Raw genomic sequence first — 25,420 nt, forward strand, 5'->3', positions numbered from 1 at the left:
GGCAGTTATGAGAGCCTTGTCTTTCCTTTTACTTCTGAAGCATCTCCGCGAAGATGGCTTGAATCAAATTTAATGTGCTCAACACTTCCAGGTTAGAGCCTGCTGGGGTCACAAGGGAAAGGAGCCAGGGCAGCCCTGAACCCTCCTCACGTCACTTTTAATCTCCAAAAATAACAAGCGAGGCATTTCCTTCGGCGCAATTAGCATCCTCTGCAGATCTTCCCTACACGCTCTAACATCAAAGATACTTCCTCAAACGAGCCAAACCACCAAAATCTGTGACATCAGACTTTTTAAGGTTTCATATTAGGAACTTAAACCTAACTGCTTCTGGATATGGTGCTGTACATCTGAAATTTTAGCACTTGAGGGATGGAGGCACAAAATCAGGGGTTCAAAGCCAGCCTCTGCTACATAGTGGGATCAATTGCAACCCAAACTTTGTCTCAACAAAGTGAAACAAAAAACAACCAGCAGCAGCAACAACAAATGGTCTGATGTCACACACCTTAAATCCCAACACTCAAGAGAGGCAGAGGCAGATGAATCTCAGAGTCCTAGGCCAGCCTGAGCTACATAACGAGACCATGTCTCAAACAACAACAACCACAACAAATCCAACCAAAGAAAGGACATACACACCTTAAAGATTCCTTTAATAATACTAATAATAATAAATATATTTAGGGCTCTAATTTCAAGAAAAATTATTTCTTAAGATATGGGCAGACCACTTTTCAGTCTTTTGGTTAGGATCAAGTGCATATACGGGCAGAAAGAATTCACTCAAACTGACCATATGAGATCCAGTACTGAGCTATTGCTGTTGGACATGGTTTTTGTTTGGGGTTTTATTTTCTCTATTTTGAGAATTCAGTATGTAGCTAAGGGTAACCTTGAACTTTGATCTCCTGCCTTTACCACCCATATGCCAGATTACAGGGCGGTGGTGGCATTACCACAGTCCACCACGCAGTGCTGGGGATGGACGCAAGGCTTCACACATGTGAGCCGAGCACAGACTGACCATGTCCTGGTTTCCACTTCATAATTCTCTTAAGTTGCCATGGTGATGGATTGAGTGAAAATGGCCCCCGCAGGCTCATAGGGAGGGGCACCATTAGGAGGCGTGGCCTTGTTGGAGTGGGTGTGGCCTTGTTGCAGGAAGTGTGTCACTGAGGGCGGGCTTTGAGGTCTCAGATGCTCAAGCCAGGCCCAGCTTGGCAGTCTCTTCCTGCTGCCTGCCACCTCTCCAGCACTATGTCTGCCTGCATTCCACCATGCTTCCTGCCATGATGATAATGGCACTAATTAAATACTCTCTGCGTAGAAGCTGATGTGCTCATGGACTCTCTTCGCAGCCATAGAAACCCTAACTGAAACCGTCCACCTCAGGGAACACCCAAATGTGACACATCTCAATCCTATGAAGCACACTAGGCAAATGTAAGTCTTGAAGCCATGTGTTCCCGAGAAATACACTTGATTATCAATGCTGCTAAATTAATCCAATTTATATATTTTAAAAATGTTTCGACTTCCAAATTTAAGTCTCAGGACAGGTTATTGGAGAAAAGAACTTCTATTTTTGTTTCCACAGAAAATAAAAAGCTGTGGATTCCTTCCAGACTAACATGGTTTGATCAAGCAAGACCCCCTGAAACAGCGTTCCTGGTGATCCAACATTCAAAACAGCTGGGACAAGGCAGCCTTGCAGACCACTACTGCTACGATTTCTGTGTCTTCTTAGGATCCCCCTGACGACAGAGCCCCCTACCATGAGGAAGCAGTTTAGAAAGAACGATGCCCAAATTCCCAAATATTATTTATAAATGTTTGTTTTCATTTAAATGGGGTTGGTTATAAATGGTTAATGACTCCAACCAATCTCTTTAAATGTAAAAAGGGGATTATGGTATAGAAATGAATACCTTGTTTTGGAGTGGATTTTCATTTATTGATACAAATTTAAGGTCAATTTTGTGATATGTATATTTCTCCTTGTTTAGGTATTGTGTTTATATAGCTCATTTAGAAATGTATAATTTAGTGCAGATTATAGATAGTTACCTATAATAGTCAAAACTTATAGTTAAGTTAGTTAGGATTTCTAGATATACGGAGATGAATAGGCATTCTTCAAACCTTTCAAAGACTACAGAATATGGCATTTAAAACGGTTTAGGGTTTTTCTTAACAGTGAGACATAACTGCTCCTGGCAACACCACCTGCGTCAGAAAGGAAGATAGACATCGAAGAAACTTATTATGGAGTTTACTTCCAATATGGCAAGACTAGCCATTTGAGCAAGATACTGCTCTTGTCCAGACTGTTTGACTTTATGCTGTATAAACTGCACATGCAGGACCCACAGAAAAGTGACTGCTGATATGAGATGGACATTGCTACAGGGTTCTTGCTTCATGGAAGAGTCTGCCAGACAGCCTGCAGGACACAGAGAAAAGTGACTGACAAACTGCTAGTACAGGTGGACAGTTTAAAGTTTCCTGCTTTGCTGAGGAGTCTGCTAGACACACTATGACCTATGGGCTGAAGATGGAACTTTTCAGAAGAACTTCCGGTGACTGACCAGGTAGTGAGTTGTCTCTATCATTACTAGAGTTTATATATTATCCCTCTGTGGTCTTTGATGGAGTTGAAGACAGATAGTTATGGTTATAGTTTTCCTTAGTTAGGATTAAAGATACATAGACTTTAGACACACAAAGATAGGATAGATGATGAAATATTTTCTTTAAATTTTGCTAAATGTTAATGGACTAAATATTGTTAACTGTGATTCTTATTTGATAAATGTTTTGTTATATATTTTACTATGCTAAGGTTAAAACCCTTCTTTTTATTTTAGAGAGAAAAGAGATGATGGGAGATGCCATTCTGTAAATATGTTTCTCTTGTTGGCTAATGAATAAAGCACTGTTGGCCAATAGGAAGGCAAGATAGGAGGGACTAGGAGACAAGGAAGATTCAGGGACAGATAGAGGAGAGTCAACATGTAGGACCAAGAGAGCAGAGGTCCAGGCCCTCTCTCCGGTAAGGTAAGACCACGTGGAAACACTTAGATGAATAGAAATGTGCTAACATTTAAGACAGAGCCGGCCAATAAGAAACGCTAGCAACAGGCAAACAGCTTTACATCTAATATGGAGTCCCTGTGCGTTATTTGGGGCTGATGTGGCTCTGGGACCAAGCTGGCGGGAAAACTGCTCGTAACAGTTTTGTTTTATTGAAATATCCTGGTGGGCTGATCACACCTAAGAGCCCCAAACGCAAGGCAAGGCCGACTGGGCAATGCAAGCCAGGCTTGATTGGGAAACAAAGGAGGAGGGGGAGGCTTGAAAGATCACACAGAAGAGGGAGAGGCCAAAGGGCGGGGCAGATGGGAGGGGAAGGGAGGGCTGAGGGGGGAACGTGTTCAAAACATACAAGTTCCCAAGCAGTTAACCTTTAAAGTTATTTTAAAACAGAAGAGAACAAGAATGAAGAACAGGGGACGCCAGAGCCACCCGCAGAGGTAAATAAACAGCTACGGGCCTGCAGAAGGTGGCTGTGGTTTACCTAGGATCCGCGGTGGCTCCTGTACCATGTGCTGGATGAGGAGGCCCAGGCACCTGGCCAGGTACTCACTCCCGGCCTGCAGCTCCTTGCCTGGCGATGTCTTCCTGCTGTCTCTCTCAATGTACATCACCAGCCTGCAAAGAGCACCGGGCAAAGGTCACTGCTCACGACCAGATAGATGCCGCGTCCGTCTCAGATGCCACTGAGGCAGGAGCTGTGATCCTAGCCAGGCTGATGGGCCAGGCTTAGTCAGCCGTGCTTTACAAGCTCAAGCTCAGACAATTATGCAGCATCAAAGGCTGTTTTAAAGGTCTCTGCCTGTGTGGTAAACACCACCCTGATGCCATTCGCCTTTGCCCAATGCAAAGACACATTCTCTAAGTGACAGATGGTGGCCAACCAAGACATCTGCACACAAGAGGCTCTCGGTGTCCCAGGATCAAGGGAGAGCCAGCCCTTTGGTTGGTCATTAATATTAAAACTTGGTTGGAAGTCCCGGCCTTTCAAATGAACTCAGTTCTTTTGGGAAACTATGGACACGGACCCAAAGCAACAGTTACGTTTGCACATCTCCATTCATTAGTGTAAGATGTCTGCTGTGCATGTGTGTGTGTGCGCGCGTGCATGCGCGCACACACACACACACACAGGCACGCACGTGAGACAGATGTGCCATGAGCTGTCCTGATCACTCATGAAGCTCAGCATCTTCTTGTGTGTTGACTAAGCAGCCAGTCAGCCAGTTGACTGAACGTGTGTGTGAATAGATACATATGTGAAGGGCCCATTAAGTCACGTTTGCTTTTCTCCTGGACTCTCTGGCCCTTTGGGGAATTATTTGTGTGGCAAGTGTCTTCCCTGGTCTACAACTTGATTTGAATCGTTATTTGTTTTTAACTCTGTTTTTAACAGAGATCCCCAACTTTAAGTTAATATGTATCAGTATTTCCTTTAGGCTGGTGCCTGTGTGTCCTGTCAGCAGAATCATGAGCTGAGCCCACGGTTGTCGTGAGTCTGATTTGCTGTCACCCCTTCACAAAGGTACTACCTGTCTACCTGGTCTTGCATGGTGTACCTTAGGGAGAGGCGTCTTTTTCCTCCACTGACATTCACATAAAGCAGCACCAACCTTTTCCGGTGGCCCACCCCCACCCCCAGGCTCCTTGGGTTCCATATTTGCTCTTTCTATCCCCCTGACTTTGAATACGGGTCCCAGAGGACCCCAGTCTGTAGCAGCCTGTATCAGACTTCTGCAGACCACATTGACACTTGCCTCTGGAACGTAGGGAGAACACCCGGGCCAGGCCCACCCAAATACCCATGAAGACCGGACTAACTTCAAAGTGAGTTTTTCCGCCTGCCTTGGAAAGCCCCCTAATAATGGCTATTCCAGATGTAGAGACAGGCCAAAGCTTAGCTTTTGGTAGTCAGAGAATAAAAAGAAAAACTGTCCCCCAAAGCTGGGCAGTGGTGGCTCACCCCTTTAATCCCAGCACTGACCCCCAAGTCCACAGCGTGTACAAAATTACATTATTACATATCTTTAAGGGTTCAATTTTTCTCTAAAATCTAAATTGTTCACAAAATTTAATGATGTGCTGTTTAATTGCTGAAGTGTAAAGTATCTTTCCTTCATCTGAGATGCAGACACCTTTTGAAAGCCTACTGCAGAGTGACCAAATAAGAAAACAGCCTTCTGTTTGCTGAGATCCAGAGTCTGTGTGTTGAGTGGGCAGACACAACACACTTCAGACCCAATCAAATGTGGCCTTTGGGAGACACCGTCCAGTGAGCAGGACTGCAAACCACAGCTGGCTGCCTTCCAGGTGAGCATGACTAACGTACAGGTGCCTGATGCACTGGGCAAGAAAGAGTTGACAGGCGTTAGAAACTCGGGACTTAATACCGGTGACCGGAGGCTCCAGGGGGGAGAACCGGAGAGACCGTCCAGTAGGCAAAGCACACGCTGTGGAAGCAAGGAGACCAGATTCAGATCCCACAGAGACTACGCCAAGGGGGCGTAGTGACCCGCCTGCAATTCCAGCCTCAGAGGGCCAAGATGGGATCCAAAGTCTAGCCCTACCAAAGGAGCTCTGGGATTGATTGATTGAGTCAGCCTAGTGCCTCAGCCTTGGGCCTACACACACACACACATACACATGCACACGCACACGCACACAAGCACGCACGCACACACGCACTCATGCCCATACTGCATTGCACACACATGTGTACACATGCAAGTACACACACATGCACACACAACCACATCTACATGTGCCCAAAGGCAGACATGTGCATCACACATGTACATGGAGAAATGTCCCCACAAGTGCTGGGTGGCGCTGTTTAGGGAAGTTGTGGAATGCTTAGGACATGAAGGCCGGCCTCACAACCTCACCCCGCTTTCCGTTCCAGGCGCCACGTGGGTGCTGGGAACTGAACCCCGGTTCTCTGCGGGAATACCCGCTGCTTTGCCTATGGGTTTTAAGGGATAGGAAATTTTCCAGGATATACAAAAGCAAGCTAAGCATTTGCTTCTCTGCTTTCTTTTCTCTTCCAGCTGGTTGTGGTTTCTTTGGGGGAAAGAATTCTTTAATCCATCTGGAATTAACTTTTGTATAAGCATAGAAAATAAATTTTCCCACACAGTTAACTAATTATCCAGAGTAAATATTTCTTTAAGAAAACCTTTCTTTTTAAGATCAAAGCAGGGGAGGGGATGGGGGGGGGAGAAAGCCTCCAGGAAGTCTGATCCCTCAGGAGGCTCTCACACCCAGCTCACTGCACACCTCACCGTGAACTTGGAGGAGTATCCATCCTCTGAAGTACCAGTCACACCCAGAGATGCTGAAGGTGCATTTTATCACTTGCCACACTCAATCTGAAGAAATGGGTGGACATTTGGGGGCTGTCATGTCATTCCTGTCGGGTGCTGATGGCTCAGCTCCAAGGTAGATGGATGCGAGAGCTGACGTCACAGAAAAGGGCTGCAATCCAGACCATCGAGAGATGATGGTGATGACAGGACTCAGAACAAATATCCACCAAGTGCCATAAAGGTTATGGCAGGCTGAGGTTGGGAAGTGTCCATCAGTGACAGACAGACAGACAAGATGACATGCTCGGGCTCAGCTGCTGCTGGTGAAGCGGCAGGGGCCAGGAAAGGGGGGGGGGGCACTGCTCCGTACAAACAGCAGCTTTAATGGTGCCATAGTGTGTGCTCTCCTTGTCAACTCTTACAGACACAGCATAGCGCCTGGGCTGCAGGGCAAAGGCAACAAATGCCAGCCACTGTCCACCTCAGCGCTCGCCCTCTCTCCCTCCTCCCCTCTCTCCCTCCTCCCCTCTCTCCCCCCCCTCTCCTTCTCTTTCTCTCCCTCTCTCTGAGAACAAAGTCAAACTTCCAAGTCTAGAAAAAGAATCAATCTTACTGTCTCGAGGGTCCTGTAAAGTTTGTTTGTTTGTTTTGATCATCTGGGTGTGGGGCACAGCTACACACAAGCCACAGCACATGTGTAGAGCTCAGAAGACAACTTGCAGGGATCTGCTCTCCCCTCCACCATGTGGGCCCCAGGGACTAAACTCTGATCATCAGGCTTTGGGGGCCAGTGTCTTCACCTGCTGAGACCCCTCAAAAGCCCTCCCCTTAGTCCTTTATGACTGCCTGATACCAGTTACTGCCATTGCTAATGTTGTTCCCCTACCTGGCTTGGATGTGTTTTTAATTACAGGAGTGCCACCGCCACCGCTTAGTGACCTTCCTCATCTGGGCACCTGGTGTCAGAGAGCCCCACACAGTAGAGACGGCAGGGCAGAGTTCACAGCAACAGGCGCTGGAGACAGCTCTCCCCGCTCACAGGAGGCAGGAAGCTAGGCCAGAACCAGGGGAAGGATGCTTTGCCTGTCACAAGCCTTCAAACTGGCCCCACCACCTGGGGACAAAGTATTTAGAGCCCTGAGCTACTATGGTCCCTTCACACTGAAATCATCACACTTAGTGTAACTGCCTAAAAACAGGTGAGTGGAGGTTAGTGATCCCTCCGCTCACCCCTGTCCACCCGCCCCAGATAATCAATTGGGTATCATCCTTTGGGTCCTACTTTTGAAGGGTTTTATACAGATACATGAAAATAGATGTGTTCTGTCACTGAGGGGTCTTCTTTTACCAAAATATGTTCACAATTAACACAGAACCAGCCTTTCCCTGCCTTCCTTATCGAAACCTAATGAGGACTCCAGGTAAATCAATGACTACGGCTCCCAGGATCCCACACCATCAGTACTGGCTGTAACAACACCCACTGGACACCCTGGGGCATGGAGCCTCAGCCATTTACATCCACAGTGGCTGCGTATCAAATGTAAAACTGCCAAGGCCAAGGTGATGGTGTGTTTACTGTCAAGGACATTTCCTGCCCCATCCCTGAACGCTGCAGCAACTACAATTTCCACGGGCAATATTCAAAAGTGACTTGTTAATTCCCTCATCTGCTGAGATGGAGCAGCCTCGCTCTTCTGAGTTCTCTATCACAACCAAGAACCACTGGACATCGCGGTAACGTAAGTTTTAAAGAATTAACACAAGCCTAATTAGACTCCAAAGAGTAAACAGGAGGCGTCCTGCCTGGAGAACCGCGGTGGGGGGGGGACGGGCCCATGTGAGGGACAGTGCAGCCTGAGTCCCCTTCATTCCCTTGGTCCCTCAGCTATTACCGCCGCCATGTTCCCAAGGCCTCCATCCCAGAACAGTCCCGAGCTGACAGATCAAAGGGAAGCCAGGCAGGACCTCTCCCCCATCCTCCCCTCCAGGTCCTCAGCTGCAGCAGGACTGCTTCCCCCTGCTGGGAGGAAGCTGATGGCAGCATCCAACCAATGGAGTCAGCAAGTAAAGGCGGCTGCTGCAATGCCTGACGACCAGGTTCCCTCCTCAGGACTCACAAGGTGGAGGGAGGGAATGGACTCCCAAAAAGTATCCTCCAACCTCTATGTGAGTGGTAGGGGCATGCGTGGTCCCAATACTTAAAAAAATAAAATTTCCGAGAAGCACTGAAAATGCTCTTAAAGGAAAGAATTTAACGTCTTAAATGTTATTTTAAAAGTTCATGAAAATGAGCCAGATGAAAAATGCAAACCCTTCACCAGATGGGCTCGACTCAACAGTGTGGAGAAGAGAAGGCTGCTCTACCGGGGAATCTGAAAAGCGATCATTTGAAATTATAAAGCCCCAAACCCAGAGTGAACAAAAAGCAGAGGGCCTGGTAGCAACAGGACAATTAACTAAGGCCTGCCTCCCTTCCTCGTGTGTCAGTCTCCAAAGCGGAGCCCAGGGCAAGAGGGATGCCTCCTCCTCCCGCTGGGGGAGAGTGTGCTGTCAGCTGCCTCCCAGCATTCAAGGCACAGCTGTGGTAACAGAGCCACCTGGCCACCATCGTCCACTCTGCCTCAGTTCTTCTCACTGGTCTTTCTAACGTCGCCCCTAGGTCAAGTAAAATCAACAGAGCGGCTGCATCTGGAAGAATCCTGCACCACTTCCTGAGTCACAAGTCACCTGCCCCAGGCCCCGCCCACAATCCCTAGCACTTGGTGCTTGAGGCCTCCAGGACCTGTTCTGAATCTTGACCCCTGAGTCTTTGCCGTTGGTTCACGTGGCCTTTGGAGGTCCCAGGGCCGTCCCTGTGGGGGGCCATCTCTTTTCAGTTCTTCTGACATTGATAAAACCTCTCACTGGGTCACACTGACAGCTGGGATTCCCCTGTCTCCTCGGTCAGTTGCTTTGCTGGAGGCTGCATGTTCACGCTGTTCTTTCTCCTAGAGGCTTCCTGCGTGCACGGGGATGTAGACTGCTGGTGTCCTCACAGCTCAGCGGCTGAGGAAACTTCTCAGCTTAAGGACGAGGTGAGGTACCATCCCTCACAGACCGGCCCTCGGCCACGTGAGTGAGTCCTGCTCTGGGTCACGCAACCTTCCACAGGAGGAGCCACGCTTGGGGGTTGCATGGCCTCGGGGGCTGGTGTCACAGTGGGGCCGTCTCTGCTGCAGTCTGCACCCTGTGCCCAGGCCACCCCGCTCACTGTGTGGCTCCAGAGTGTGTAGAGCTGCGCCCCTTCAGGCCGCAATCCTTACACTACTAGAAGCTTAGGGGTCACAGCAGAGACTGCCTTGGGAGAACTCACACAGCAGAATCCTCCACGAGGAACTGCCACCATCTTCCCCGAGGTCACCAGCTGCTTACAGTGGTGACACCCCCTCGTGGGAGGGGGCGGAGGACCCTAGCCCTAACCGAGCATGCCCCTGGGTTTCCAGGGAGTCTGTAATCTCACCTTTTGGGGAGACTGAGGCATGAAGATCACAACTTCAAGCCTGAGCTACACAGTGAGCTCGAGGGCAGCCTGGGCTACACAGGGATCTCCAAGCTCCAAATGAAAAGGCATCGCCTAGATTGCCCAGGACTCTCTGGATCCCAGTGGAGCAGGGCTGAGGGACTGAAGAAATGTCTGTGAGAACGAGCCCAGCACAGACAGAACTTGGGGCCACCCAGGACAGCTCCTCCTGTGACAGGAAGGGTGGAACAGAGAGCCCAGCATGGTGCTTCCCACCTGCAGTTCCAGGACTGGGGAGGCCACCGCAGGAGGCCCAGGAGTTCAAGGCTAGCCTGGGCTACAAAGCCAATCCCTTTCTAAAAGGAACAAACAAAATAGAAAATCTCAACGTGACAGACAGACACTAGTCCAAGACTGTTCTGGAAACCACTCCCCTACAGAGGGACCTTCACCCCTCAGCCTTGAGACCTCACCTGCCTATGCTCAGGGTTCTCTCTGGGCTTCCAAGATGAGGATACCAGAGAGGCAGATTCAACTCTTGGAAAACTTGAGCAAATGTTTTCAATATCAGACACCTAAAGGCCACTAAGTTGTCCCCTGGACACATACAAACCAGGGATGGCCGGGCCCGGCAGGCAGACACTCTGGGAGGCACCGTACCTCGCTTGGCAGCTCAGGAGCAGCATGTCCCGGTTATGAGAGAGGATGTAAAGCAGCACCAGGAAGGCTTTGGCTCTGATGGCCGTGGACGGACTGTCCAGTAGACGGATGATCGTAGACACAAAGTCCTGGAGGAGACACAATGGAAAGGTCAACCCAATAGCTCACGGGTTAGAGTGGTCAAACAGGAGGCAGAAGATAAAACCCTTCAGCTGCATCTGCATTCTTAGTTTGGTCCAAACCCATGTGTACTCTCTCACTTAAACCTGAAATTAGCCCGTGTGTCTTGGCAAAAGCAATTCATTTTCACACGGTCCCTCTTGATGATTGTCAGCCTTAGTTCCTGGACTAGGGAATCCTATTTCCTAGACTGTATCTTGTAAGGGAGTTATCAGAGCGGTTACTGAGAGGGGTCGATGGAGAGGCTAGAGGGAAGAGAAGGGAGGAAAAGGTGATATTTTAATTAAAAATATTCAAAAATTTTAATAAAAAGGTAAATCTTCAAATGGTGAATGATTTGCTCAAATTCTAAGCTGAGTTCAAATCCAGCCCAGTTGGAAAACAAGGCCTCGGGTACACAACAGGAAGTGGAGGAAGTAGATGGACCACGCACAGGAGGCCCGGGGAGCATGCTGACCCGAGTCTCAGCAGGGGCACACGTGCCCACACAGACACAGTTCCTACCTCCAGTGACAGAGCTTAACAAACGGCATAAGAGTCGCACATGGTGACCGACACAAACAGAAACACGGTCCTAACATTTTACTTAAAGGTCTCACCACACCGAGCAATGGACAGTGACGCTTTTAGACAGAATAAAACTATGGCAGGTTCTAGACCCAAATGCAAATAGCAAAGGTGTGCATGCACACACACACCACATACACACATACACTCACACACACACCATATACATACATTCACACACACACACACTCACATATGCACTCATACACACTCATACCACATACACTCTCACACATGCACACACATGCACTTACACACACACACTCACATATGCACACTCACACCACACATACCACACACACTCACACGTGCACACTCACACACACCACATACATGCACTCACACATGCACACACACAAACATGGTATGGGCTCACTCATAAGGCTACAATCCACAGAGGCTAGGTAACAAGGAGGACGGGGGTGGGGGCACTTCCTGAAAATAAAAGATTTTGGGGGTGGGTTGGGGGTGGGTGGGAACGGGAACTTGAAGGATCAGGTGGGGGAGGGAGGAAGGGGGAGAGTAGAGAAAGGGAGGACTGGAAAGGGGGGATTTCAGGGGAAGGTAGAAGCCTGCTGCAAGGACTCCTAGCAACAGTGGACATGTGGCCTGGACTGGCCATCTCCTGTGACCACGAGAGGCTTCCAGTGGAGGGGGTGGGACACCAACCCAGCCACATAACTTCGACCTACAGTCTGCCCTGCCTTTGGATGTGCTGGGGTTAAGCGTGGCCAACCAGTGACTGGTCCAGCCTGAGACCCATGCCACGAGAATGAGAACACGCCTGACATTGCCTGGAGCATCAGGACCCAGAGGCTGGATGGCCCAGAGACCTAGGAGAGAACCAAACATGACCGGAGAAAAAGTGTCAATGCAATGATGCCTAACCATTTTCTGCTACACTCATAGGTTGGTGCCTAGGCCAACTGTCATCAGAGAGGCTTCATCCGGCAACTGATGCAGAGACCCACAGCCAAGCATCAGGCAGAGCTCAGGGACCCCGCTAAAGAGAGGGAGGAAGGACTGTAGGAGCCAGAAGGGTCAGGGACACCACAAGAAAACCCACAGAATCAACTAGTCTGGGCTCGCAGGGGCTCACAGAGTCTGAACCGACAACCAGGGAGCCTGCCTGCATGGGACTGACCTAGGCCCTCTGCATATATGTGACAGTTGTTTGGCTTGGTCTTCTTGTAGGGGGCTCCCAACAGCTGCAGCAGGGGCTGTCTCTGACTCTTTTGCTGGCTTTTGAGACCCTATTCCTCATTTAAAAAATATACATGTACGAACTCACAAGTTGTGTGTTTTCCTATTAATAATGTTGGTGGTAAACTCAGTTAGCTTTTAGTAAATACAGGATTTTTTTGAAGGAGACTCTTTGTCACCCTGTACCCCACCACAAACCATAGAAATGGGTGTCTATGGGGCAGCCTATGCCGCCTTTTATCCTAGGAAGGGAGAACATCACAGCCGCTACCAAAGATCTCGGCTTCAGCTCAACACGGGCCCAGAGCACAAGTCTGGTTGCCTTTCCTACCAGTTAGCCCAGGGTCCAGGGCTTGCGGGACGGGAGTCCACATCCCTGACTGTCGCCACAGGGTGCTGGGTGACACAAGAGGGCGTGGGGACACTGTGCACCCCAGGCACAGATGCCACAGTGACGGGATCTCCAGAGACAAGGGTCCACACTGCGCAAAGCTGTCTTCCCACACAGACTGCTGTCCTTCCAGCCCACTGGAACTTGGCAACCAGAGCCATTTTCTATAAGAAGTCGTGCTTGGTGAGAGAGAGCAGCTTGGGCTCTGCCAGTGCCTGATCCATTCCGGGCAGCGGTGGGGAGAGCTACATCAACATCTTCCCCACAGAGATGCAGAGGAGAGGAGAGAAGCACAGTGAGATGCGGGGGAGACAGGGAAAAGAGCAGCCACGTGAGCACATGGCGGGCGGGCGGACGGACGGGTGGGCAGAAAGACGGGAGGGAGGGAGGGCAGGCACCAGATCTCACTACACATGCCTGTGAACCACCATGGACGTGGGTGCTGGGAATTGAACTCAGGACCTCTGCTCTTAACCTCTGAGCCATCTCTCCAGCCCGCGTGTTTATATTCTTAATGGGAGATTAAAGCAGGTTAACCAACAGAAAGCTTTACAGTTGAGGAAGGAAACAAGTGTCTGAGCTAAAAAAAAAAAAAAAAAACCACAACCAAAGTAACTGAGGGAGGGAAGGGTTAATCTCATCTCACAGCTTACAGTCCCCTCAGGAAGGAAGTAGGGGGCAGGAACTCAAGCAGGACCCTGGAGGCAGGAGCTGAGGCTGAGGCCCTGGAGGGGAACTGCTCTCCAAAGCTCACTCTGCTTTCTTGTAGAACCCAGGAGCACCAGCCAGGAGGTGGCCCCGCCCACCGTGAGCTGGGCCCTCCCACATCAACCATCAATCAAGAAAATGTTCTGCAGATGGGCCTGCAGGCCAATCTGATAGAGGCAGTGCACGTGTGTGTGTGTGTGTGTGTGTGTGTGTGTGTGTGTGTGTGTGCGCGCGCGCGCGCGTGTGTATGTAGTGTATTTGTGTGTGTGCACGTGTGTGCGCACGCATGTGTACATGTTTGTATGTGGTGTGTGTGTATGTAGTGTGTGTGTAGTGTGGGTGCCTCTGTGTGTGTGTGTAGTGTGTATATGTGGTTTGTGTATATGTGTGTTTGCGAGCATATGTGTGTGGTGTATGTGTGTATGTGGTGTCTGTGTGTGCGTGTGTGTATGTAGTGTATGTGTGCATGTGTGTATATGTGGTTATGTGTATGCGTATGTGCACATGTGCGTATGTAGTATGTATGTGTGTGTGCATGTGTGTGTGAGTGTGTGTGTGCATGTGTTGCCACAGCACACATGTGTATAAGTCAGAGAATATCCTTTGCAAGCTGGTTCTCTCCTTCCTCTGTGTGGATTCTAGAAATTGAATGCAGGTCCTCAGGTTTGGCACAAAGTGTCTTTAACCACTGAGCAGTCTCACAGGATCCACATGGCTCTTTCGTGATTCGTCAAGTGACCCGTCAATCAAAGTTGGGGGTGGGGCAGTGCGCATGCCTGTGTGTGTACATGGAGGCTGCAGGCAGGCTTCAGTGCCAGCCTTATCTTTGCTTTTGAGACAATGTCGCCTGTCTGAACTTGTAGCCACCAAGCCCCTCAGACAACGGAGGAGCCACGCCCGGCTTTGTGAGTGGGTGCTAGAAATTGAAACCCAGGCCCTCACAAGTGCAAACCAAGTGTTCTTTCCCACTGAGCCATTTCCCAGCTGACAAGTTAGTATCTTAAATGATTATAAGACACGCGAAGGGCTAGGGCTGTGGCTCAGTGTTACAGTGCTTTCCCAGCATGCATTGGGTCACCCAGGGTCCCATCCCCAGTGCCACACAACCTGACTTGGAAGTGACAATTGCAACCCCAGCATTTGGGAGCAGGAGAGTCAGATCAAGGTCATTTTGAGCTACGGAGGACAAGACCAGCCTAGGATTCTAGGAACCCTGCCTCAAAGGAAAAATCAAATTGAACTACTTTTAAATACACTCCTAATTTAAAAAGTTAAGTAAATACCTCAGTGTGTATGGAATTATTGGCGTCACAGAGTAGAGCATAAGAGAATGTAAAGCATAATTACACATCCCTATGCAAGTGTCCCAAGCATACACGCGAAAATAAGAATCGTATCTGGAATTATATTAGTATTACCATCCTGACCAAACATTAGAAAACAGTAAAATTTTACCACAATAGGAACTAAGATTTTCGGCTTAAATTAAAAAAAACAAAAACAAAAACAAAAAACAGGAGACTAACATAAAAATGAAGTTAGAAATGCCACCACAAGCAGGTGACATATTTTTAAATAGATGCTCGCTGGCTTCGTCAATCAAAAAGACTGGAGACAATAGCTGGCCCAAGCCCAAGGAGAGCCCCTGTCAGACTCCTTAGAGAGACAGACTGCTTCAGATCCAGAGACAAGACATCCAAGTCGGAAACTATTGTCATATCACACAGCAAGATGCAAGGACCACAGGAGTCAAGACAAAAAGACCCAGGAGGCAACTCAGTCTTTAGAAAAGGAAGCCGTTCTATGCTGCACTGACAGCCCAATCGTGAAATCTGTGCAAGCTCAAGAATGCTCAAAGAAGCAGCCTTTGGAGACCGCTAAGCAACCAACTCATTATTCTGCAAACCAGTAAACACATGAACAAAGTGTTTACCCTGCCTTTGCTCCAGTAAAACGCACCAGATTGTTCCTCAGACATCTTTCCAACGGAGGAACCCTGAGTGAAGGAGATAAGCGCTGGAGCTCGAACCAAGCAGACCCCAGCATAGGCGAGCATCACTCAAGGCTGCCGAAACCTCCTAAAGCCAGACGCGGATGGGTTGGTACCCCGAGCCACTACTGCTCCACACGAGAGAAAACAGGCAGGCGAGCGGCAGCTGTCTCTTCTCCTGGGAGCAATCTACTCCCTGGTAGAATTTACCCTCCCCCAGGAACCCAAACCTGTAAATACACAGTACAAGAAGCATACACACGCATATATACCATGTCAAACTATGCCGTGTTCTTACGGCGTTTGCTAGATCCAACCAGAAAAGGTCAGGTATGGCAAAGTCCCAGAACTCTGAATCCTGTGCTCAAAAATCCATTATGGAGGAGGAAAAATATGTAGGGGACCTGAGTGCAGAGAGGCATAAGCACATCAGTGAAGCTGGGGCAGAATCCTTGGTTAGACCCCACTTCAAATCTCGATCAAAGAGTCACGTATAAGACAATGAAGAAACTGAGACCCCGATGGATATCAAGGCCTGGCAGGGCCGGCGAGACGGTGAAGGCTTTTACAGCTGACGCTGATGATTTGACCCCCGGGAACCACATGGTGTTAGTTGTATGATGACCTCTACATGAATGCTGAGGTATGCAGTCTCTTATACAGACATAACTATAGGCATGCACCCACACAAATACGTGTAAGACAGACCTAAGTTGTTACTGAATTGAACACTGAGGTGGTGCCAGGATTTTTTTTTTTTTTAAAACCTAGCGGTAATGCAGAGGGAAAAGAATGTACTTGAATCAAATGACATTAGTTGTGTGCGTTTGACTGTTAGTGACAGATGTGCACGGGAATGGAATTTTGAATTATTCTACTAAGTTCATATGCGAAGCTTTTTGCCAGGCACACACACACACCTCTGAGCACCCATGGCTGTGGCTACACCTGGTGCCGGTGTTCGGGTCCTTGTCACAGTTAGCTCCGGCAGTCTCTCTCAGGGGGTGGTTCTGTTTCTGCAGTTAATGGTGTCACTCAGTAACAACTACCCAGCATGCCAAGTTCCTCCGAGGCTGGATGCCAGCACCCGTGTCCCTAGCAGCAGCCTTCCGGACCCTTCTCCTCTAAGTTCTGAAGGACAGCCTTCTGCCTGAGTGCTAACGCGAGAGGGCAGAGAGGACTTGAGACCTGCGTGATTTCTGGGCAAAATGTCAGAAGAGCCACAGCTGTCAACATCCTGAAACTAACTTCCGTGGCTCACTCAAGTCACAGGGACGGAGGGCGCGCCAAGAGAAGAGAACCGGGATTCACTGCGGGACCACTGTGTGTCTGGGCGGAGACAGGAAAATACAGTGAAGGGGAGAAAGAGGCTTTGACCATAAACCCCCGCACAGCTCTGACACCTGGCACATCCGCCACAAGCCACCGTTGGGCACTTCGCTAGCACTGCAGCGGTTTCTAATATAATAAACCATGCTATCAAAAATAAAGTACTTGGGAAAGGGCCTCTTAAAAAAGGAAGAGTATGATGTGGGATGCCCTTTGCTTGCTACAGATAAGATGGGAGGTGTCATTCTGTAAATAAGTCTCTCATTGGTTAATGAACAAAGCACTGTTGGCCAATAGGAAAGCAAGTTAGGTGGGACTGGGAGACAAGGAAGATTCGGGAAGAGGTAGGAGGAGAGTCAACATGTAGGACCAAGAGGACAGAGGTCCCGACCCTCTGTCCAGTAAGATAAGAACACTTAGATTAATAGAAATGGGTTAATATTTAAGACAGAGCTAGCCAGTAAGAAACACTAGTAACAGGCCAATAGCTTTATATCTAATACAGCGTCTCTGTGTGTTATTTGGGGCTGGCGAGGCTGTGGGCCAGGCTGGTGGAAAATCTGCTTGTAACACAGATATGTGTTGCTTTTTTTGGTTAATGAATGAAGCTGTTTTGGCCTGTGGCAGGGCAGAATATAGCTAGGTGGGGAACCCCATGCAGAGATACAGGGAGAAAGAAGTCACGGGGAGATGCTGGCAGCCACCAAGGAAGCAAGATGTGAGGTAGCAATGGGTTAATTTAAGTTGAAAGAGCTAGTTAATAGCAATAGTAAGCCAATAGGACAAACAGCAATGAAAGTCCCTTCCCGGACACCAGCATTAGTGCAGGCCATCTCCAGGAGCCAGCTATCTACCAGTCACGCGGGTGACCAATCAGAGAAGACAAAGGGGCATAAGGCGTTCACTCATGCCCTAATCAGGTATCAGTGAACTCAACGGGGAACCTGAACAGCTGCCCAACCCAGCAGTGAAGAAACAACATCTCCTTCCCCGTGCTAGTTTGGCCTCAGGCAGCCTACAGAAGTATGAGCTTAACTGTTATCAGAGTCTTACGACATGCCACCCAAGATGTTGTCTACATATTGAGTTTCCGTATTCAAGATGGAAGTGACCTGCCAACACTGGCCCCACGAGATGGCTCGGTGGGTAGGTACTTGTGGGGAACTCAAGACGGGCGATTCAGTCACTAGAACCTGCAAGAAGGGAAGGAACAAATCCATGAAATGCCTCTGACCTCACATACATGACATGGTGCATGTGCACATGTGATCACACACACACACACACACACACACACACACACACACACTGCAATGAAGTTTAAAGGAAAGAAAGAAAGGTCGGACCATGCCTTAGCCACAATACTTTGAACTCATCTGATCTCAGAAGCAAGGCAGAGTGGGACCTGTTGGTACTTGGGTGGGAGAAAGGGCCAGTACTAATTAAAAGTGAGCATTCACCCTCCTGCGTCCATTCATTCATTTAACAGACATGGAAACATAGTTACATAGCATGAAACAATGTATCTCATTTTCTTTTTAAAATATTATACAATGTATAACATATTATACAGTGTACTGAGAGTTTAAAACTAATTCTGCTAAGACCCTCAGCCTCCCCAACCACAACTCTCACAATAAAGTTGCCAAAGGTGACTATTTCTACAAAATGATCGTAGCATTTAATAACTTGGGAAACTGAATAGCAGACCTAGATAGGCAGACTGCTGAACAACGCTTGCTTGCAGCCACAGCCATCTGAACCTCAAACTGGAGTTAAGGCACCAGTGTGCCTCGCTCTGCTCTCTATTTAGAGTTTCACAAACCCGTCATGACGTACTATAACCTTCGCTATGAGCTAAAATAAACCTTATCCTTCTCCTTAAGTGTGTTTGTCAGAGAATTTTATCACAGCCACAGAAACTAAGGTGCCATGCAAGTATATTATTAATGTAAAGCTTCTAAATATATATATATAAATATATATATATATTTAATGCAGTAGGGCCACAGCCAACAGTGGGTTCAACGGCCGCACTCCAAGGTCCTCCATGGAGATTTACAAAGTTCTGATCTGAGACTGGGGTGCAGCTCTGTGACAGAGGGCAGGAGCAACGGTGAGAGAAAAGGATTCCCAACACAGAAGGATGGGTGGATGGACAGACGGACAAATGACTCAGGTGTATAGAAAGCTACAGGAACATTCTCTTTAAGAAGTTGGGTGTGGTGATATCTCGCTTGTACAAATAAAGCCTGTTGGCGGTCGGAGGATGGAACTTGCCACTAGCTAACCATAGAGGTCTGGAGGTCTGTACAGACAGACAGGAAATGACGTAGCTGGGCACAAACAGGATGTAAGCAGGGAGAAACAGGAACCGCTCTCTTGTCTGCTGAGACACTAAGGAGGTAAGGTGTGGCATTTCCCTCTATATCTGACTGTGGCTTTTTATTATCTGGACCAATTAAGAACTCCACTTACAGTTTAGAAACACTACACAACCGAGAACACGTCACCCTTTGACTCATTACCTTACAAACCTGCATACAAGCGTGGTCTTCTTTTTATTTTATTTTATTTTTTTTTTTAAACTGTTGGCAGGTCGCTGTACACACATTGCACATGGGCTTCTAAAACACTAGGGAAAATAAATACTCAGCAGACACAGCATGCTCCTGTGGGCTCCGAGGCAGCAGAGCGTGCAGCAGGCGAAAGTGTCTGCATTCCCAACAGGCCACAGCCATAGAGGAGATGGTAGCAGACACCACTCTTCATCAGGGCAAGAAGGGACAGGTGGAGGAAGGCTGGTACAGAGGCCCAGTCATCGCTACCGTGCACACTGGGAACCTCAAGAGACACAAGGAAGATGAAACCAAAAACAGGGGAAGACGACTCAAGAGGTGACACGGGTTGGGGAGGATTGGACGCGGTCAGAGGGAAGAGAGACAGGGGAGCCCCTCCCGCTAACAACAGAGCACCCGGGAAGAGGGCCAGGCTGCAAAGACACCGCGTGAAAACGGCAGTGTGGAGGAGGCCTCTCACTGAAGCAAGATGGCAGGGCCGGGTGCCCCTGTCCATTTATCACCGAAAGCGGCCGCGTGCATCTTTGACTGGGTGTTCTGTGGCCCCATGCAGGGTCTGGCAAAGGCCAAAAGGCCTCCTAGGGATGACACCTAACCCTACAGGGATGACATGCCGTGTCAAGTGCACCGCTGTGGGAGGAAGACGGACCTTTCCAGCAAAGCTGAGCGCAGAGACAGACCTTCTCTTGGATCAGCCGCTGGAGATGAATCCCACAGGACAGCATGGCCGCGAACAGGGTCAGCATGTACTGCTGCACTTTGCAGATTGAAGAGGCCAGGGAGCTGATGACAGCATTGAGTCCCACCTTCTCAATGACGTTCTGGAAGGCCGTGGGAGACTGGCGTGTGATTCTGCACAGGGCCTGTGGGAACAGGAGCGCAGATCCATCACAGACTGGGGCAGAGAGGGAGAGGAGGGGGGGAGGGGAGAAGGGGAGGGGTACCGGGCATCCCCACCCCTACAAGTGCCACAGGGCCCTGCTCAAAAGAGGGCACTCGTTTTAGAGCCTTAATGTCAGACATGTGAGTGCACATGACTGGGACCCACCAGCCGGCCATCAAGGACGTCCACACTCAGCTCCAGGTAGTCTGACCAGAAATGGATGTCACATCCCACGAGGCCCCAAACTCTCCCAGGCCCTCTTGAGCTATCTATTCCCCAACGTTTCTGCCTTTCCCATTAAATCCACCTCACTCGGGCGCATTTCTTCAGACACAGCGCCTGTGCCCCTGGGAACATCCCCAGAGATGCTTTACTTACCGATATGGCTGTTATCCTCAGGGAGTCCACGGTGGAGTGTCTGAACAGGTGCCACAGGACAGGCCCGACTTCTCCCGTGATGAAACCCTGCGCCTGGGCAGAGAATGTGGTGCAAACATTCTCGATGATCTTCGCAGCCATGTGATTGACAACCCGCTCTTCCTGGAGAACCAACGAACAGCGGGAAGATTCAAAAAATGCCGCTTCACCCTGCAGAGGGTCTTCTTCAGAGTGAGAAACCAGCTTGCGGCTTCCTCAGAACCAATGCAGATAACTAACGCTCAGGCAATAGTGGTGGCATACACTTTTAATCCCAGCACTCGGGAGGCAGAGGCAGGCAGATCTCTGTGAGTTTGAGGCCAGCCTGGTCTACAGAGTGAGTTCCAGGACAGCCAGGGCAACACAGAGAAACCCTGTCTCAGGGAAAAGAAAAAAGACTCCAGCAAAAAAAATCCAACGATAATGTTCTAGCTCATAGACTCTGGTTGGGGCTGGAGAGATGGCTCAGAGGACAAGAGCAGGAACTGCTCTTGCAGAGAAACCAACTTTGTTCCCAGCAACCGCACTGGGCAGCTCACAGCTGCCTGTGATTCCAAACCCAGGGGACACAATGCTCACTGCTCTCTTCTGGCCCCCATTGGGCGCTGCGCTCACTCACACACACTCACTCACTCAAACATAATTTTAAAAAACTAAAAACGACATGGCTTTTACAAAGCGTATGAGACTACGTTATCGTAGCCCTCCTTGATGGGACATCACAAATCAGTACTGCTAAAAAAAAAAAAAAAAATGATACAACAGCGGGGAAGGAAAGGTCTTGGTGAGTGGCCCGTCCCTGAGCGAACACGCAAGCGTAACACCACAGAGAAGCCCTGTGCGTGCAGTGCGATGCCTGTGGAGGGTCTTTCACTGCGAGCTAGCTGCCGTCCCATTGAACACCAGAAAACCTGGCACAGCAGAGAGCCCTGTGACCGTGATGAGGGCAGAGACATCTGCAGGGCGTACTCGGCCCTCGCTTGAAACATGAACAGACTCACAGTGGAGTAAAACCGCCAGGTGTAACAAATGTGGGGAGGGCTCGGCTCCGGTGGAATTCTTCACACAGAGGATTCATACAAGAGAACATGCCGGGCAGCAAATGGGAGGTGCTTCAGCTACAGCTCTCTCCGCTTACAGGACTCCAGAGAGCTCACACTGGAAATGAATTTTTGAAATGCACCGAATCTTAAAAATGCTGCAGCTGGAACTCCCGCGCTAGGGACTACATGGAAAAGCAAGCATGCTGGAGAAAGACTCTTTAAAAACAACAAAGGTGCTGGGCGGTGGTGGCGCACTTTAGTCCCAGAACTCAGGAGGCAGAGGCAGGCGGATCTCTGCGAGTTCGAGGCCCGCCTGGTCTACAAAGCGAGTTTAAAGACAGCCAAGCTACATAGTGAAACCCTGTCTCAAAAAAAAAAAAAAAAAAAAAAAATGTGGAAAGGTTTCTAGGGTAACTCAACCCAACCCTAAGAAAATATAATCATTAATTTTCACTGTCACGTTAACTGGATTTACAATCACCTAGGAGATACACCTTTGAACAAATCTATGAGAGCATTTCCAGAGACAAATAACTCAGGAGAGAAGTCCCACTGACCATGCTGGTGACACCATACCGTGACCTGAGATCTTAGGTTGAATAAAAGTTAAAACAGAAAAAAATGGAAAGAAAAGAAAGTTGGCATCTTCTTTCTCGGCTTCCTGATGCGCTGAGAGGTGAAGAATTCGGGAGGCCCAGCCACGAGTTCCCACTACTGTGGAGCCGCCTGCCACCAGGCCTTCCTGCTTGGGGGACTATGTACCCTGAAACCACAAGCCAAGACAACCCTTCCTCCCTCAGGATGCAGAAGCCGGGGATTTTATCATAGCAACAAAGGTGAGTGACGTAGCAAAGCACAGAAGAACTTGGTTTGGAATAAAGTGCTAAATGTGGGAAAGCCTTCAAAAGCTGGAGTGTGACAGGCTGTTCAGAGCATGCTCAGCCCTCACTGGGTAGGAAGCCGTTCTGAAATTAATAGCGATTAATGTAAATAAAAATATGGGAAACTCTATAGCCAGATGGCCCAGTTTTTCAGGAAACAAAGTTTGCTTGTTTGTTAGAAAATTATGGATTTAGTAAATGTGGGGAATCTTTCAGCCAGAGCTGGCACCTTGACGCTTTTCTGAGGGGGGGGTCATAATGGTGAGAGCCTCACAAATGTAACCCTCCGTAGCTCTCAACTCACCGCACACGGGAAGGAGAACTCGTGCTGGAGAGAGACAGCCATACGGGTGAAATGGATGTGGGACGGCGTTTATAAAGAGCTCTTTCCCTATCTTACACCCGAGAATCCCCAGAAGTAGGAAAACCCTACAAATGTGATCACTGCGGGAGGGCTTTCTGTAGGAATTTTTCCCGTTATCCATCTGGGCTGCACAGTGGGGTCCTGCACACGCAATGAGTGCGGGTGAGTCTGGTAGGAGGCACTTGGCCCCATCTCCAACACCAGGAAAATCATACGGGGGAGAAGACACAAACGGGATTTGACCAGAGATGTTTGTTTTACCGAACATTTGACGAGACACAAAAGAAAGCTACAAAGATATCAGTAAAAGATGTCCTTGTTATTTAAAATGAAATCTTCCTTTACAAGAAATCGTATGAAGAAGGAAGAGGGGAAGTTTCCAGAAACCAGGTAGCCCTCACTCAACAAAGCGACGGAGAACACAGCTCTGAGCTACCATGGCCCACCCGGCATGACTCCTCAGCTGAGGAGTGTGCCCGTGGGGAATGAAACTTTTTTTTACCAAGGGCTAAGATAGATGCCTGTGCTGCAGGACAGAGGAGGCCTCATACCCACGCCGCCATCCTGACCAGAAATGCGCGTGTCTGTATCCAGATGGAGTGTTAGATGGGTGTGGAGCACAGTCCGAGGGTGAGGTTCTGTGAGGGAATTCTGCGTGCTTTCGAGAAAACCGCAAGAAAACAAGACAAGAGTCTCGTGGCCTCAGCTTCATGGAAAGCACAGAATTGCCCCTGGAATGTGCTTCTGTGACCCCCCCCCCCCCGTGCAGCGGAGAGGAGTGAGCTTACTTTGGGTTATTTATTACGATTGGCTATTATTGACTGATATGCCCCTATGGAAAAACATGCTTTTACCACGTGTCTTGTCCTTGTGAGTGCACACTTTACTTGGCTGACTCTCCCTAACCCCCCAGACTACAAATTGTTTGATGCGATGAATAAAGTTGGCTATTATGTGAGACTTTATTTTTTTATAGTTTTATTTATTTATTTATATTTTTATTTATTTACGTGAGACCGCATTTTTAGGTTCCACTCCACCAGGTCCCACTGCCTCTAGATCGTTAAACAGAAGGATTTGGCTTTGCAATAGCGCTGTCTGAATAATTGCACAAGGGCAGGTCGGTGTTACAATTATAAGGTGACTTGGTTGGGGTTTCTATTGCTGTGAAGAGATACCATAACCGTGGCAACATTTATAAAGAGAACCAATTAATTGGATGTGGCTTAAAGTTTCAGAGGTTTAGTCCATTATCATCGTGGCGGGACATGGCAGCCTGCAGGTGGACGTGGTTTTGGAGAAGGAGCTGTGAGTTCTACATCTTGATCCACAGGCAGCAGGAAATATGAGCCCACCCCCACAATGGCACACTTCCTCCCTGTAGTATGGGGGTCATTCCTATTCAAACCACCACATAAGGGGAAGAAGACCAAGAGGCCCTCTAAGGCACAGAATATGGACTACTAACTGTGAATTGAAGAGAGGAAATACTGTAGAATTGAATGCATGCAGTGTTCGCTGGTGATGGAGATTAACCAAAAACTAAAAGATGCTGGGGGTGGGGGGTTGTCGTTGGAGATGAGCTGCCCCTGGGAATCCACGCTCCTGTCAGTACCATAAGGGCTTAATTTTTTTGTATGCTTATTTATTTGGGAAAATGGTGTATATGTACCATGTAGAGGTCACAGGACAACTTGCAGAAATCAGGCTGGTGGCAAGTGCCTTGCCTCTAAGCCACCTCATCCACCCTTAAGACCTTCTGCTGTCAACAGATACTGTAAACGAGTAAAGAGCAGATTATACAAACTAAAAGTACCCACAATATAGGACTGGAAGGTTGGTTCAGCTATTAAGAGCATCTGTGATCCCAGAACCCATGTGGGGGGGTGGGGGTAGCCTGTATCTCCAGCTTCAAGGGATCTGATGCACTCCGCTGGCCACAGTGGACACCTGCACTAATGTGCACAAAGCTACACACACACACTCACACACATCACACATACACACCACACACACATCACACATACACACTCACACACCACACACACACCACACATATACACACACACACTCACACACACACACCACACATACACACACACCACACACACACACACACACACACACACACACACACACACACGTTCTGTCCTCTGCAAAACTTGCACACAGAAACCAAAAGAAAAATTAAAAAGCAGAGTATCCACTCCCTCACAGCCACGGAGTCCACCCATTGACCGTGATGCCCACACCCTCCCTCATAGCCACGGAGCCCACGCCAGTGACCGTGCCAGTGACCGCGATGCCCATGCAAACAAAGCC

The 25,420-nt window shown here is 48.8% G+C and overlaps 1 protein-coding gene across 1 annotated transcript in view; it reads right to left on the minus strand.

Moving 5' to 3' along the window:
* Positions 1-25,420, minus strand: part of Ulk4 (unc-51 like kinase 4) — a 275,914-nt gene that overhangs the window by 192,888 nt on the left and 57,606 nt on the right. The window contains exons 21-24 of the mRNA XM_051202614.1: positions 20,772-20,933; positions 20,191-20,373; positions 10,564-10,691; positions 3,581-3,714 (exon numbers count right to left, since the gene is read on the minus strand). Coding sequence (XP_051058571.1) covers positions 3,581-3,714; positions 10,564-10,691; positions 20,191-20,373; positions 20,772-20,933 — 607 coding nt within the window. The remainder of the gene's footprint in view (positions 1-3,580; positions 3,715-10,563; positions 10,692-20,190; positions 20,374-20,771; positions 20,934-25,420) is intronic.

Source organism: Phodopus roborovskii, unplaced genomic scaffold, assembly GCF_943737965.1.
Source record: "Phodopus roborovskii unplaced genomic scaffold, PHOROB, whole genome shotgun sequence".
NCBI classification, from domain to species: Eukaryota; Metazoa; Chordata; class Mammalia; order Rodentia; family Cricetidae; genus Phodopus; species Phodopus roborovskii.